General features: G+C 39.9%; 1 protein-coding gene across 2 annotated transcripts in view; it reads right to left on the reverse strand.

Annotated features, from left to right (window-relative positions):
* Ophn1 (oligophrenin 1) overlaps positions 1-18,011 on the reverse strand; it is a 326,237-nt gene that overhangs the window by 49,358 nt on the left and 258,868 nt on the right. For both annotated transcript variants that reach the window (XM_040744230.1, XM_040744229.1), the window contains one exon: positions 15,269-15,428. In XM_040744230.1, coding sequence (XP_040600164.1) covers positions 15,269-15,428 — 160 coding nt within the window. The remainder of the gene's footprint in view (positions 1-15,268; positions 15,429-18,011) is intronic.

The raw sequence follows: 18,011 nt of genomic DNA on the forward strand, positions 1-18,011 counted from the left end.
GGGAACATAGGCAGCATTTGAGTTCTCACAAACTTTGTATTGAAAACAATCCAGCTTTCTCTGGATAGTTTACAAGAAGAATTGCCCTCAGTCATCTGCAACAAGGATTGTATCCTTCAGCTTTCCAATTCCTTCAACCAGGGCTTCTAGCCATTCATTTTTAGAGACAGTAAAATCCACTTTGACATATATTAGTAGTGGATTTCCTAATAACCTTGAAAATAATTTCTTTCCCAGAAAACTATACTAAGACCGTGAAGCAACACTGTGCATAACTGAAAGCAATTATCCACCCACTAGAAAGGAAATATTGGACTACAGCTGTAACTCAGTGGTACAGCAGTCATAGGATGTGTGATGCCCTGTGTTACACTCCCAATACTATTGAGCCTTTGGCAGTAGATCAGTATACATCCCGAGTATACACATGGACTTTGGGCTCCCATCCAACAATGAGAGATGCACTCTCACGCTGATCTCTTGGGGGAGGGTCTAGGCCCTGCCCTGGATGAAATGACAGACTATGGACACCCCCATGGAGGGCCTCACACTCCCTGGGGAAATGAGGGGATATTGGGGGGTTGGTGGGAGGGCACGGTAGGAGGGGAAGGAAACGGTGAGGGCCCTGGAATTAACATGTGAAGCAACCTTGTCTCTAATTTAAATTTAAAATTAAAAAAATATAAAAGTAAAAAAGAAGAAATTAGAGACCTAAAAACATGCCTGAGAGGTGTGATGAGTAGTGGGCTAATGGCAGCAGATTGGTGCTGGTCACGTGCTCAATGTGCTTCCATGTGCTTTTGATGGATAAAGAAACCATCCTGAGTGGCTACAGAGCTCACTAAAGTAGGATGTGGTGATGCACCGCACCATTGCAGCATTCAGGAGGCCGAGGGAAGGAGGGCTGTCACAAGTGAGCCTGGCTGCATAGTGAGACCTTATCTCAGAAACCTGGGGATGTAGCTCACAGGTGGAGCACTTCACTGGTGTGCTCAAAGTCCTGGGTTCAATACCCAGCATAACCACCACCACCAGCAGCAACAACAACAACAACACCCCAAGAGGTCAACTTGGTTTAAGAGTGGGGTTTTGCTATATTTTAGTGCTTAAGGACATGTGTATGTATATGAGTAAAATTTCCATGTTGCTGCTAGTCTCCCCTGGTGTCATGGCTGTTTTTCCTGTTTCACTCACCATTGAGCTGGGTGCTACATCCATATGCTGGGTAGGAGGGACAGTTCTCACCTCTCACATTGTATATGTCCGGGATTGAACTCAGGTTGCTAAGCTTGGTGGCAAATGCCTTTACCCAGGGAGCCACATTGATACCCTTGGAGTTGATTTTTGAACTTGAACCTGGGTCTCACTGTCCAAGTCAGGGGTTCTTCAGGCAGGCTCTTTCCTGGTAGAACTCAGGCTAATCCCCACAGTCAGTCCCACTGTTGGTGATCTGACTGACTCAACAAGCATCAGGTTAAATGAACCAAGCAAGCGTCTTGAGCTGTTCTTTCTCCTTCCAGAGCCTGGATTCCCAAGGCTTCATGCCATGGATGCTTAACCTCAGAAGAAATGACTAAAATTTCCATTCCTGTTGCTGGTCTTCCCTGGTGTCATGGCAGTTTTTCCCTGCTTCACTCACCATTGAGCTGGGTGCTAACTCTATCCCATAAAGGAAACTCCTTTTATTGTTTAATGTTGGGGGGGGCATTCTCACTTCGTGGAGAAGACTTTGTGGAATGTGCTCCCCTTGCCTTTTTTCTTTGGCACTGTCTAGTATTATAACTTAAAAAAGAAAATAAACGTATTGGAATACACTTATTAGCCATGCAGAGAGAACTTAAGGAAAGCAACAACAGCTAAGTCAGTGTCAGTGATACAAAGATGAGCACTACTGACCACTGTTCTTAATATTTCACTTGAAAATAGGTCTCCATTCCTTGAGATGCAGCCTTAAGCTGACCAAACTAGATTTGTCTGAGTTTTGCCACTTCACACACTCAGCTCCTCTGTTCCCTTATCTAGAAAATCAATAATATGCATCATTTCAGAGTCAGAATGAGGACTAGATGAGCTAAGTGTACAGTGCACTTCACTGAACCTAGCCTGATTCCAGGTTCATTGCACAAAAATCTAAATCTGTGGATGTTGACCAACTGGTTTCTAGCACTAACACAGTGTGATGGGGAGCAATAAATGAGGGAAGTGCTAAAGTCTGGCTGTGTGGCTGACAAATGCATTTTCAAAGTACACTGGAGATAACAGTTAGGCAAAGATTCAAAGCTGGTACCTGAGCTCTTTTATAAAGTACTTGTGAAGAACCATAAGGATATGAGGTTCCAAAGACTAGGAGTGGGGATGAAGTTGGAGCAATGCACTTTGCAAAGAGAAGGGGCTCTATGTAAAATGAAATGCCGGGGTCAGAAGTTCTTTAAAGTCACTTTCCAGGGTTGATCAAATAGACCCATTACATATTCTATATCCTTAATAGAAAAAGAATTCTGTCCTTAGAACTAACCCACTAAGAACTGCCTTCCCAGACGGCCTCTCTCTTTCCCTGTAATTCCCAACAGCTTCTCAAAAGAAAATGTTCAGAAAACAAAAACCAACATTCCTCTGTCAATCCAAATTACATCTGTGTCTCAAGTCAGCAGTATCAGGTTCGAGCACCTGGATACACACTATTCCATGAGCTGAAGAGACTGGAAATTCCAGAATAACTGACAGTGCTGTTCTAGGGGATTAGTATAGGGGAGAACTTCCTTTCTCTCATTACTTATCTGCTCTCCTTTTTAGAAATTTAGAGATGATTCAAATTACTTAAACGAACAGTACTAAGACATATTTAGGAATGGACTCCTTTGAACATTAGCTGCCTTATCCATTTAAGGTTTATTTACAGACTATCTGGATATTCTTAAAAAGAGGCTGATTGAGAAACTGAAAGCCAGTATGTTTAAGCCCTTTGCATGAAGAGCAAGCATAAATGAAAAAAAATACTATTGAAATGATAATATATGTCAACTGAAAAATCATATCCAATTAGCTGAACAACTTGGCAGGAACATATAATCTCTAGTACTTGCAGAGCAGCCTCAACTCTCACATATATTATCTCTTTTAATCCTCACAACTATTCTACGTAGTTACACCAACATAAGGTCCATAGTTTCTGGAACAACCTCACACATCACGTTGCTCTTTTTCAAAAAGGGCAATTCGATAAATGCCCTGGAAATTCATTTTCTTTATCCATATAAGATGTCTCACATGAAGTAAATTTTAAATCATAAAAGATTCTTGGTCATCAAACTCCATTTTGACAACATAGCCAATATACATCTTTAGTATGACACAAGGTCAGAATTACAATCATGCAATATACATCTAAAATCTAATAAGACATAACAACATCATTCCACCGCTGTGCACCAGGAAGCAGAAATGACCTATTGGAGTCTGGGGATAACAGATAACCAGTCTTTTTAATGTCCTTCAAATAATGCTGCACTATATAGTTTGAAATCCTGACCAAACATGAAGCAAAATCGTTTTATAAATCCAATGGGATTAAGGCCATTCACCGAAGAGAGGATCTTTTTTGGTAAAATCGAAGTTGGCCTTTTACCTTTAAAATTGATAGAATAAATCTTACAGAATTTTGTGAGAAGTTTGTAGGTTTTGTTGTTCTTGTTTGTTTTTGGAGAGGGGGTTTCTCTGTGTGTGTAGCCCCGGTCATTCCTGGAACTTGCTCTGTAAACCAGGGTGGTTTCAAAATCACAGTGCCTCTGCCTCCTGAGTGCTGGGTTTAGAGGTATGCACCACCACCACCCAGCCAGAAATTTGGGGGTTTTGACTGATAACAGACCAAACATGCCATCATCACTCAGGTATCCACTCATAAATGAATAAGAACATTTAAAGTGAATTAAGCCAGAAAATGCTAAAATTAAGATATTGTAGTAGTCATTTTTGTTGCTGTGATAAAATGCCATGATTAAGACAACTTAAAGAAAAAACAGAGTATTTGGGTTTATGGTTCCAGAAGGAGAGTCCACAATGGTAGGGAAGAATGGTGGACGCATCAAGATTGTATTTCCATCCACTGGCAGGAAGCAGAGAGAACAAAGCACACTACAAGAGAGGTAAGTGGGACAAAGCTATAAACTCTCAGAGCTGGCCTCCAGTGATGTCCTTCTTTCAGCAATGCTCCAACTCCTAAAGCTTCCAGAACTTTCCCCAACCTGGCCCCAACTGGGGACCAAGTATTCAAATATCTGAATCTATGGGGGACATCCTTCATTCAAACCGCCACAGACATCTAACACAAATCTTCAATATGTGGATCACCCTGTGGCAAATCTATTCTCAAATATCCTTGACCTTTTCATTTCTAATAGCTATCCCCTCCACTTTTTAAGCACTCATTTTCAAGAACTGAGGAAAGATCCTGAAGTAGCCTAGTATACATCTGAGTTAATATTAAATCTGAATTCTCAAACCTGCTCATTCTGTGACCCTGAACAAGTCACTTGACTACACCGTCAATTCCCATAATGTGAACTTAGGTGTAAATGTCCCCAATAACGTCTGGCAGAGAGTAGGAATGAAAAGGATAAATTACAATCCCTGTGGAGGTTTCACGTAAACAGCTTTTGTTTCTCTCTGACAAATGCTCAGGAGAGTAAAATACGGTTCCATAGAAGTCCATGCTTGGTTTGTTTTGTTTTAATTAAGAAACAGCACATCTATTTTTCAGAGAGGATGTCCTATTTTATATTCCCATTTGAAATGTGTGATACATTTGAGCTTCTGTGTACCCTCCTTACTATTTTGGATTGTCACTATTTTGTATTTCAGCTGTTCTTGTAAACATGCAGTGCAATATCATTGGGGTCTTAATTTTTATTTCCCTACTGGCAAGTTATCCTCAACAACTTTTAATCTCTTACTTGTCATATGTACATACTGTTCGTAACTTTACCCAGTTTAATAATTAGAATGTTACTGGGAACACAGCATAGGACAGACTCAGACCCTCTGAATGTGGGTGTCAGCTAGGAGGCCTGAAAAATCTACGGGGCATCTGGTAGTGGATCAGTATTTATCCCTACTACACAAATGGACTTTGGAAGCCCATTCCACATAGAGGGATACTCTCTCAGCATAGACACATGGGGGAGGGCCTAGAACCTGCCCCAAATGATATGACAGAATTTGAAGATCCCCCATAGAAGGCATCATCCTCCCTGGGGAGCAGAAAGGGGATGGCATAGAGGGTCAATGGGATAGGGGAAGACGGGAGGGAGAGGGAATTTGGATTGACATGAAAAACAAGTTTGTCTCTAATTTAAATAAAAAAAGAAAAAATAATTAGAGTGTTTGATTCTTTGTGGTTGGCTCTTTGAAACCCTTATATATTCTAGATATGAACCATTTGCAACTTGATAGCAACTTTGATAAAAAATCCAATCTACTGATTTTTTTCCCTTTCTGGATTGTATTTTGGATGTCATGTTGAAAAACTCTTCAAAAATTCCAAGGACCTGAAGACTTTCTCCTATGCAGTTTTACAAAAGTTTCCCTGCAACTGAATACTCCATTTTTTGCTGCTGATGTTGCTTCTTTTTACACAATCCATTTTTTTCATAGATTTTTTTCTTTAAAATTTTAATTTAATTTAAATTAGAAACAAGTCTGCGGGGCTGGAGAGATGGCTCAGAGGTTAAGAGCACTGACTGTTCTTCCAGAGGTCTTGAGTTCAATTCCCAGCAACCACATGGTGACTCACAACCACCTTGAATGAGATCTGGTGCCCTCTGCTAGCATGCAGGCAGAAGACTCTATACACAATAAATAAATAAAATATTTTTTAAAAAAAGATATAGGAATTAGCATTGGGGTCCTTCTTCTTAAAAAAAGAAAGAAAGAAACAAGTTTGCTTCACATGTCAATCCCAGCTTCCTCTCCCTCCCTTCTTCTCCTGTCCATCTTCAACCCTCGTCCAAATCCTCCCCCAATCCACCCTTCATGGAGATCTCAAAAGTCTGTCATATGATGCAGGGCAGGGCCTTGGCCCTCCCCAATAGGTACAGGTAAAGACAGCATGTCTCCATGTGGAATGGGCTCCAAAGACCATCTGGAGGACAGGGATAAAGGCTGATCTATTGCAAGAGGCCCCAAAGAATGCTGAGGCCTCCTCACTGACACCCACGTTCAGGGGGTCTGGATCAGTTCCATGCTGGTCCTTAGTCATCAGATTGGGGGTCTATGACCTTCCCCATGTTCAGGTTAGCTGTTTCTGTGGGTTTCACCAGCATGGTCTTGATCCCTTTTCTCATCACTCCTCCTCCCTCTCTGTCACTGGGTACCAGGAGTTCAGTTCAGTGTTTAGCTGTGGGTGTCTGCCTCTGCTTCCATCAGTCACTGGATGAAGGCTCTAGGATAGCACACAAGGAAGCCGTCAATCATGTTATCAGGGAAGGGCATTTAAGGTAGCCTCTCCACTACTGGTTAGATTGTCAGTTGGTGTCATCCCTGTAGGTCTCTGGACATCTCACTAATACCAGATCTCTCTTCAAACCTATAATGACTCCTTCAATTACGGTATCTAATCATGCTTTTCTCCTCTATTCTTCCTCTGACTCAACATTCCTGCTCCCCCATGTCCTCCTCTCCCCTCCTCTTCACCCCCTCACTTTCTTCCTGCTTCCTCCCCCCTCTGACCTTATTTCCAGTCCCCTCAGAATATTCTGTCCTGCTCCCATTCTCTGGGTTACCATTCATATCTCTCTTACGGTCCTTCCTGTTTCCCAGACTCTCTGGCTATGGGATTGTATTCTGGCACTCCCCTGATTCATGTCTAAAATCCATATATGAATGAGTACATACCATGCTTGTCCTTTTGTGGCTGGGTTACCTCACTCAGGATTGTTCAGTGCCATCCATTTGCCAGCAAATGTCAAGATCCATTGTATTTTTCCGCTGAGTACTCCATTGTGCAAATGTACCACATTTTCACTATCCACTCTTCAGTTGATGGGCATCTAGGCTGCTTCCAGGTTCGGGCTATTACAAACAATGCTGATATGAACATAGTGGAACAGATGTCCTTGTTGTATGAACGTGAAGCTTTTGGGTATATGCCTAAGAGTGGAAATGCTGGATCTTGTGGTAGACTGATTCCCATTTTTCTGAGGAATCTCCATACTGATTTCCAAAGTGGCTGTGCAAGTTGACACTCCAACCAGCAGTGGAGGAGTGTTCCCCTCTCTCCACATTCTCTCCTGCATAAACTGTCATTGGTGTTTTTGATATTAGCCATTCTGGCAGGAGTAAGATGGTATCTCAAAATTGATTTGCTTTGCATTTCCCTGATGGCTAAGGATGTTGAGCACTTTCTCAAGTGTCTCTCAGCCATTTTAAACTCCTCTAATGAGAATTCTCTATTTAGTTCTGTACCCCACTTTTTAATAGGATTCTTTGGTGATTTGAACACTTGCTTCTTGAGTTCTATATAAATTTTGGAGATCAGCCCTCTGACAGATGTAGGGTTAGTGAATATCTTTTCCCATTCTGTGGACTTCCTTTTTGTCTTGCTGACTGTGTCCTTTGCCTTGCAGAAGCTTCTCCGTTTCAGGAGGTCCCATTTATTAATTGTCAATCTCAGTGTCTGTGCTACTGATATTATGCTCAAGAAGCAGTCTCCAGTACCAATTCCTTCAAGGGTACCTCCCACTTTCTCTTCTAAGCGTTTCAGTGTGGCTGGATTTATGTTGAGGTCTTTGATCCATTTGAACGTAAGTTTTGTGCAAGGTGATAGGCATGGATATATCTGCAGTCTTCTGCATACCAATATCCAGTTATGCCATCACCATTTGTTGAAGATGCTGTCTTTTTCCCAATGTATAGCTTCTGTGTCAAAAATCAAGTGTTCGTAGGTGTATGGGTTAGTAACAGGGTTTTCAATTTGATTCCATTGGTCTATCTCTCATTTTTGTGACAATACCAAGCTGTTTTCAGGACTATAGCTCTATAATAGAGCTTGAAGTCAGGGATGGTGATGCCTACGGAAGCTCCTTTATTGTACAGGGTTGTTTTGGCTATTCTGGGTCTTTTGGTTTCCCATATAAAGTTTAGTATTGTTCTTTCAAGGTCTGTGAAGAATTGTGCAGGTATTTTGATGGGGATTGCATTGAATCTGTAGATTGCTTTTGGCAAGATTGCTATTTTTACTATGTTGATCCTACCTATCCAAGAGCATGGGAGATCTTTTCATTTTCTGGTATCTTCTTCAATTTCTTTTTTTAAAGACTCAAAGTTCTTGTTGTACAGGTCTTTCACTTGTTTGGTTAGCATTATCCCCAAATATTTTATGCTGTTTGTGTGATGTTTCTCTGGTTTCTTTCTCAGCCCATTTATCATCTGTATATAATAGAGCTACTGATTTTTATGAGTTAACTGTGTATCCTGCCACTTTGCTGGAGGTGTTTATCAGCTGCAGGAGTACTCTTATAGAGTTTCTCAGGTCACTTACATAAACTATCATATCATCTGTATATTTTGTGTTAGGGATTTGTTAGACTTAAGATTTTCTTTGGCCAATGAATCTATTTCTCCTAGTGAATCTTCAATGCCTGAGATTCTCTCTTCTAACTCCTGTATTCTGTTGGTTATGCTTGAATCTATAATTCCAGATTGTTTACTCACCTTTTCTAATTCCAGCATTCCTTCAGACTGTGTTGGTTTTTTAATTTTCTGTATTTCAGATTTCAAACCTTGTACTGTTTGAATTGTTTCTTGCAATTTTTGGTTTGTCTTTTCTTCCATTTCTTTAAAATATTTTCTCATTTCTTCTTTTAGGGTCTCTGTCATCTTCATGAAGTTGTTTTTAAGGTCATTCTCTTCTGTTTCATCTGTGCTGTGATGTTCAGATCTTGATGGTGTAGAGTCCCTAGATGGTGTAGACTCTGGTGGCGTCATATTGTTTTTCTGTCACTGGATTTGTTCTTATATTGTTGTCTTCTCATCCATTCTTTCAATGGGTACAGGTGGAGTCTCTTCCTTTCCTGGTGAGTACGGGTTCAAGGTTCTCTTCCGGTGGGTGCAAGCAGGTCCAATTTACTGACAGGTCTCACAGTAGGTGCAGATGGGTCTCAGGCACTTCCACTCCCGGTGGGTGGGAGCTCTGCCCTCTGCCCTCTGCCCTGAGTGGGGGCGAGAATAGGCAGGCTCTCTCAGCAGGCTTCTGGTAGCTCGGTCCTCTGGGGGCAAGTCGAGCTTGCTGCAGTTCCCAGTCCAGGAGATTCTGGAGAGGGCGAGCAGAAGGAAATGGGGACCATGAAGGTCCCCTGGAGCTCACCTCTGCCCTCTGCCTTCTGCCCTGAGTGGGAAAGGGCATAGGCAGGCACTCTCAGCAGCCTTCTGGTTGCTCAGTCCTCTGGGGGAAAGTCGAGCTTGCTGCAGTTCCCAGTCCAGGAAATCCCAGAGATGGCGAGCAGAAGGATTTTGAGTGATGAGTTAACTTTTGCATATACTATGAGATTTAAGTTGAGATTCACTCTCATTATGAGCATATATGCAATTTCCCATAGCATTTATTGAAAAGATTATTCTGCTTTCTTTAAAATCCTTTTGCAGTACTTGGAGATTGAATTTGGGACCTGAGTTATGTAAGACAAGTTCAGCTACCTTTGAACCTTTGTGAAAAATAATTATCCTACTTTTTTGGATTACTTGCATATTCTTTATTCTGTTCCACTGGTCTGTGTCTATCCATCTGCTAATTACATATTGTCATAAGTAGTGAATATTATATATATTAATATTAATAATACATCTCAGTTTGTTCCTTTTCAAAACTGTGTTAGCTTTTATAGTACCTTTTGTATCCCCCCATTTAGTATAATCTTGTCATTACCTACAAAAATATTTGACTGAATTTTGATATTGTCTTAAACATATGGATGGTTTTGGAAAGAAATTTTACCATTATTATGTTGAGTATTCTACTCATTGAGCACAGTATGCCTCTTAATACACCTATAATTTTTGTAAATTCTCTTGTCAGCATTCTGTAGTTTGAGTATAAAACTCCAATAAATGCTTTGTTAGGCCTATGTTTAAATTTTTAATTTGTTTTGAGTGGGAGTCTCCTGCCACTTCTTGATTGAATGGAAGGGTCACTCCACAAGATAAAACCCATACCAGATACTACTAAAGTGGCTAGGAACCTGAAACTAGATTTAGGGGAAAACTTCCTACTATTTTCCTGCTAAAGGAATATAACAATAAATGACTCCTCATGAGATATCATTGTACCCAGATAAGTGCCTCACTGAACCCACATCAGAGAAGCTTCTTGCAGTAAACAGGAGTAAATGCAGAGACCCACAATTGGACAATATGCAGAAAATGATAGACTTTGGACTAAATCCCAGCACTGAGAAAGGAAAGTGAACAAAAAGTCTCATCCCTAACCAACAAGCTATTGCAATTGATACCTGCTGGGATAGGGCAATTAGTTTTCTCCAATAGAGTGTTACCGGTATATCAACAACATTCCAGGGCAGGCCCCATGCCCAGAGTTGGCAAACACAAAGCAAAGTACATTTCTGTGGTCTTTTTGTTTTGTTTTGCTTTGCCATTTTTGTCTTGATTGTTTCTTGTTTGGTTTGATTTTTGTTTTTTGTTTTTATTTTGAGAGAGAGACAAAGGATAGAAAGAAAGACCATTACATTGAGTCAGTTTGGAAGTGGGGAGGATCTGGGAAGAGTTAGAGGAAGGAAAAATCATGAACAAGATATGCTATAGGACTAAATAAATAAATAAAATTTAAATAATAAAAATAAAATGACCCCTGAAGAGTCGAGTGGGGATTGGATGGTGGGGTTGGGGGAGGGCGAGGGAGGAGGAGAGGGAGAGGGAGCTGGGATTGACATGTGAAGCAAGCTTGTTTCTAATTAAAAAATAAAATATCTTTCTAATTAGTCTCTCTACTTCTATTTCTGTCTACTATAGTTATTTTTTCCAAATCAGTCAGAATATTCCTATTAAAAAGTAAGTAAAAAATGTCATTTTACTGCTAAAAGTCTGCTTTTTGTTATAGACGGCAAAACCAAAATCTTTTCCTCAGTGGATTCTTAGTTCTATTACTCCCCTTGTTATTTTTTAACCTATCTTCTTCTACATAGAAAAAACTCACACACAGGGATGGATGGATGATAGATAGATAGATACATAGATACATAGATACATAGATAGATACATAGATAGATAGATGACAGATAATTATGTTGTGTGAATAAATCAACTTAACAATAAATGAAATCTAATCATTTCACCAGGGCTGAGTTAACTATAGGCCATGGGCCTAACTGCCCATTTTATAAGTATAACACAGTCACTCCTGTTCATACAGTTGTTTCCCTACTCTATAGTCAGCATTAGCCGGTTGTGATAAGAGTTCTGTAGTCTTCAAATCCTAGATAGTTTATTACATGGTTGTTTAAGAAAAAGTTCACTGACCCTTTCCTTAGATTCACATAAACGAAGTTCCCTGCACACTTTCAGAACTGACAAATCCAACTTGCCTCAAACTGAGCTTTCCTTTATCTCTCCCAAACTTCCCCATTCTATATGTCTTACAATAGAGAGAGTGGCTGCATTCACTTGGTTACAGAAATGTAGGTATCAAAAACCTCCCTCTCTCACACCTTCTAATTACTAAATCCTAATGCTTTCACCTCCCTCTTCTTCCCACTGCCCTAACTCGGGAATATAAATTCTTTGTGCTTAGATTATAGCACTTCTCTAGCTGTGTCAGCTGTTCTTCGAACTACAGTCAAGTAGGCAGTCAATTGCTTTTCAGTCCTTATCCCTGTCTGCCTCCAATGTAATTTGCTCCTCTTATTTCCACTTCACATTCTAATAACACAGTATCAGGTCTTGGAACTTTGTTCATATTGGGATATCTGCCTGAAACTCGTTTTCCCTGTTTCTCTTTCTGTTCAACTTTAGAAGTCAAATTTAAGTATCAAGCAAACTGGATTAAGGAATTTCTAGAGATATTATTGATAGTGAGAGTGAAAGTGTTACCACCAGAGGTTATCCTGAGAGTCTAAGTAGACCACATAAGGAAGACCTCCCCTCAATGTGGAAGAATCCATCTGATCTGTTGGGGCTATGAAAATACAGAAGAATAATTTTTGAAAGAGAATTTTCTTCTGATGCTTTGGGCATCAGGATTATCAGCCCACTGACATCTGCATTCCTGCTCTTAAACCAGAGTACCACCCACACCAGAATCCCTTTATCTGTAGCCTCTCTGTCTAAGATGTCTTATACTATTGACTTCCCTGGCTCTGGGGCCTTTGGAATTTGACAGAGTCATACTACTTGAGTCCTGGGGTCCCTAGCCCATAGATAGACTGTGCTGCTACTTCTTTGCTACCATGAACACATCATCCAATTCCCCAAATAGGTCTCATCTCTAGTATCTATATATGTAACATACTGTTTCTACCTCTCTAGAAAGCCCTGATTAATACAGTACCTAAAATAAGTCTTGATATCTACTTCTTCACAACTCGATAATTGCAAGGTGCCTCACGTAGATTCCCAAACTGTCACTACACATAATGACGGGTGATGCAGTAGTACCCAATTAAGTACTTTGATTCATAGTCAGAATATCTCTTGCTAACACTTTTTAGTGGATACATATTGCACATATGTATGTGGTACAGTATTATAATTCAATACATATACACAGGGCATAAAGATCAAATAGTATTTTCATCTCCTTATATAGTTATTGTTTCTTTGTGATAATACTCACAAATTCTTCTCTTTTAGCACATTTTATATGTTATAGTCATCCTATTGTGCCATAGAAGTATGGAACTCACTTCAACCTAACAGCATTTTAGCATCCATTTTCTTTGTCACTTCCTAAAGAAATAACCTCGGACCTGTGGCTTTTACATAGGTATTTAGAATCCTCTTTGAATTTCTAATGACAAAAATCAGAAAGGTTAGGAAAGATTTTTGATGTTACACAGACAGTATGGCAGAGAACACTAGCTGTCTCCTTGTATACATTCTCCTATTCTTTTAAGTCTTAGTTGGAATGTGCTGGACTTTGACTTTCTGAGACAACACAGTCACATATGCCTTTTGTCCCAGCACTTGGGAGGCTAAGCAGACAGGCCACAAATTCAAGGCCAATTTGGGTTATGTAGCAATATTGTGGCTTAAAAAAACAAAAAAGAAACAAGGACTACTTCCCTGCCTCTCATCAATGAGTCAGATCTGGGACTGAATTTTAGAAAATGGAATGTAATGAAAATTATGTCTAACTCCCAGATCAGAACCTATTTCTATTTCATTCTGTCTTTTATTCTTTTCAACTACTACAATGTAGATGATGAATGACCATTGGGGTGAAAGCAGGATATTAGGCTTCACAGAGCACTAAGAAAAAAGAACAAAGAATTCTGATTAAATCAAGTTGGGTTATTTTATAACCAAGAAATAAACATCTCTTATATTAGAGCCATGGTATGTTTATGTGTAGCAATCTCAGCACCTGCTTGGACTTGAGCTATGGATTTGAGCTATGGATAAGTTCAGACTGTATTAGCCTCCACAATCCAAATAATTTTCTTTTCAAATAATGTTTCCCATGGAGGACACTCTCTGTTAAAAAAAAAAGCTGTTACAAATTTAAGACTTTTGTGGCAAGTACACAATATATGATAAGAAGTATTTTTTCTCTCAACCACATCAACAGGTTCATTTTTGTCTCCTTTATTTTACCCCTTTCATTTAATCAAATTACAATGTTTGCTACCTTATAAGTTATATACAATATCAAATTCTCTACCTAAAAGCATTTTAGAATGAGATGCAATTTAAAATAAATAAACTTGCTATCCTGAAATATGAGACTTGACATCTGAGGAAGCAACAGACCTTCTATTGCCCATTTTAACTAAAGCAGGACATAAAGGAATTTTCTGACTTTCTTCTGAAGTATGCTATGTAAGTTAAATCCAGAGGAACATAGAGAAAACAAACAATGGTATCCTTAAAGGTACAGGCACACCAAAAGAAAAAAAGAAACCTGAACAAATAGGTTTGCCTCCAGTGTATTAGTACTCCATTAGACCCTGTTCTCCTGTAGTCACGTTTCTCCAGAACCATATACTTCATCACACAGTACCAATTTACCTGTTTTTCAGGGGGGGCATTATTCTAGAGTGTTATCGAGTCATATGCCATAAAAACTTACATAAATATGTTTCCTTTTCTCTTATTAATCTGCCATTTGAATAAGGGACATCAGTCATCAAGTTTGTATTACGTGAGGAACTATAACTCTTCTACCCTATAGTTTCATTGTAAATGTATCACCTTCTTATCATTTTTCTCTGCTTAAATATATCATCACACTTCATAGCTAACGTTTTAGAAACAGTCAGTGGCTTTTTCCTCTTTAATAGCCCCAGTATTTACCTAATAATAAAACAGTAAATGTTCAGGCAACAGGCACTTAATAGATGGAATGCTAAGTGTTAGAGTTAACGTTAAACGTAACTGTGGCCAAGATTACTGGTGCAAGCCTGTAATCTCAGATACTTGGGAAATTGAGGCAGGAAGATCATAACTTCAAGATCTATGTGGGCTACAGAATGAGTTCAAGGCTGATCTGGACACATTAGTAAGACTCTGACTGAAAAATATAAAGTAAAAAGAAGACTTGAGGATACATCAATGGTAGAGTATTTGCTTATCATGTACAAGGGCCTGGTTTTAATTCTTTTAGATCTTAAAAAAACATGTCATTGTGGCACAGTGATGCTTCTTTTCACTGCCAACTTGAACCAAATAATAAGACATACGCCACTGTGTCTTTGATCCCAACAGTCTGGAAGCTAAGTCAGGAGGATGACAAGTTCTGGGTGGATCTACATTTCACAGTCAGTGCCAGGATAGCCAAATCTTTTATAGCATGTTTTGCTTAAAAAGTCAGAAGAGGAGGAGGAGAAGGAAGAAGAAAGAGAAGGAGGGGAAGAATAAGAAGGATAGAAAGAAGAGAGACAGACAGACAGAGAGAGAGAGAGAGAGAGAGAGAGAGAGAGAGAGAGAGAGAGAGAGAGAGAGAGAGAGAGAGAATTAGATGTAGGCAGACAGACAAACACCGTGAAAAGGCAGCCAGGGCATGTGTCACTTCTTTGAAGGGGAGATATTAAGGATAGGAAATAATTACCTTGCCAAAGTGTTCAATCAGGATTTCTACCACAATGTTCTGGAATTTGATGTTCATCATAGCAGCCACAGTGTCCTCTTGAGCTCTCATCAGGGTGGGCCCAAAGATCACCCCCATATTGGAAGGTGTCATAAGATTCTCTCTGCTGTGCTCACACACACTGCCAGAAGAAAAAGAAAATGATGAAAAATATTCATTCTTCTAGTACCTAGGCATATGCTAGGTTCTAAAGGAGACGCCAAAATGTAGAAAAGGAGAGACCTATTTTGGGAGAAAAAAACACAATGGAGAAAACTAACAAGTAACACAAGATAATATATGACTAGGAGCCAAGTAAGAGAGGAGGAACTCAGCAACCCTGAAAGAGGTAGCAAAGGGTGTGTGGGGGCAGAAGAATTGCCTGAGTATGTACAAGGCAAGGGAAACAGTAGGTCTAACGAACAGCATAGGTGGATAAAAAGTATAATCCAGAGGTAGAGGGCTTTCCTAGCACTCCATTTTTTTCTTAGAAAGCAACAGTGGAAAATGTGCCAACTAGTCATTCTAGTGAGGAATCTAGCCATTATGGTTCAACTGTTAAAAAACAGAAACTTGAAAGAGCTGAAAAGGATACTATGGTTGACCACCCCTTAACCATCTTCTTCATCTTATAAAACAAAGAAGATGGACAAAACATCTTTATGGACTCACAATTGCCGAGCTAGGGAGTAGGTCCTGCAATCTGACTGTCAGATCTCTACTCACTTTGTGTAAATTCACATCAATGGCTACCCATTGCTTATAAGACAAGGAGAAGGGTCTTCAGAGAGGACAGTTAAAACCATCTGTAATTTGTCCCCTATTTCTAATCCCTATGTACAGCCTAGGTTCTAAAGTTGACCCCAGTTTAGATTTCAACCATGCCCTCACAAAGCTGTGCAACTGGGAATTTTAATCCCAACCTCCCTGAACTTCAATTTTCCTACTTGTAGAAATAGTGTCTACTTTAGAGCAGTAGAAAATCAATTCTGTGACATTGCTTCAGCATGGTAATGCCCAATGCTCTTGTCTTCCTGTAGGCACTGCTAACATTTAGCAAGTGTTACACCAAACTGCTTAGATTCGTGTTTTCTGGCTCTACCACAGTTGTTGCAGATAGAACTTCCTATCTTTTTCTTATGTTAATCCTATCCCTTGAATGTCCCCTATCCCATATCTAAAGAATGACTAATTGTTCTTGGAGATTTACTTTAGGTGACATCTATCTCCTTCCAGGTGGCTGCATCACCCTGTCCTCTCATCTTTTTAAGAAAAAGACTTCTGGCTTTGTTAGCTGAAAATGAAGAAGAATGAATTTAGAAGTAAAGGTAGCATTTTGAAAGGCAGCCTTCCTTTTGGGTGTGAGGAAGACAATGGACTCCTGTTCTCTTCTTTCCTAAAATCCTCTTCAAATTTCCATCTTTCCTTAAAAAACAAAATATAATTGTACCATTTCCCCCTCCCCTTTCCTCCCATGTTCTGCTTCTCCCCTTTCAAATCCATGTCCTCTTTTCCTTTGATTATTCTTGCTATATATATAAACATAAGCATAAATATATAAATACAACCTGCTGAGTCTATTTGGTGTGATTTTGTGTGTATACGATTTCAGTCTGACCACCTGGTACTGTCCTCATTTTAAATGATACTACTGGCTAGGAGAATGCATTGCAATTTTCAGTTTAATTATCTGCTTCTTCTACTAGGTAGTAAACAACTTCCAACTGTGTTCCTGGCACACAACAGTTACTAATTAATTATTTTTATAGGAACTGAACTTCACTCTTTTAAACTACTAGAGGCAGGCAAGTGAAAGGCACGCAGCCCTTTGGTCAGTTTGGCTGTGGGAGTGTAGAGGTTAGAATAAGGTGCAGGCCAGCTGCCCACTCACAACACTAATAACCAAACCCGTTCAAGCCAAAGGCCCTGAGAGACTGACCCATCAACAAGCAAGTTCTTGACACTAAGTGGGTAATTAAGGGGGACAGAATCCTTACACCAATCTTTATAATAAAGTCTCTTAAGCCCTTAACAAAGGCTGGGTGCCATTCAGATGGTAATGAGCTGCCAGTATTCAGGCCTTTGATATTTCTGCCTGCTGATCAGTCCCTTTCAACAGTTTAAATGCCTCTGCAATTAACCTTTATTCTTTAGTGACAGAATTTGTTAAGTTATTAAAACAGAAAAGAATCTCCATGCTGCCACCAAGTGATCTGGAATGGTTAAACCACTGTAGACTAGGCAAGAACCCTCATCTCCTTTTGTGAGCTTTGAAGGGCCCTGAGGTTTGTTCAATGCCACAGCAGTTTGCTGAGCATTCACAACTGCAAAAAGAAGCACCCAGGGTAAATGCTCAGTAATGTCAGTTTGGAAAGGCAGGTTATTCCAACCTGTATTTGTTGGTGTTCAAATGCAACCACTGTTCCACTGCCACTTAGTCCCTGCTTCTGTAATTCTTCTTGGGAAACAGAAGCATCTGTGGGAGGAGTTTTAGCTGAACGTTCTTCTGTTTCTCTGAAGCAGCTTCCTACTATCCCTACTGTATTCACCTTTCACAGCCTTCTAGTGAATCCTGGGGAGATTTCTTCGCAAGTGTCTTCTCTGCTCTTACTGCACACTCTTTTTGGCACAAGGGATGAACCCTAGAGCTTCTTCCACACTAGGCAAGGTATCTACCATTGAGCTACACCCAAGCCAGATATATTTTTTCCACGTGCAACCTTTT

Source organism: Mesocricetus auratus, unplaced genomic scaffold (assembly GCF_017639785.1).
Source record: "Mesocricetus auratus isolate SY011 unplaced genomic scaffold, BCM_Maur_2.0 Super-Scaffold_100003, whole genome shotgun sequence".
NCBI lineage: Eukaryota > Metazoa > Chordata > Mammalia > Rodentia > Cricetidae > Mesocricetus > Mesocricetus auratus.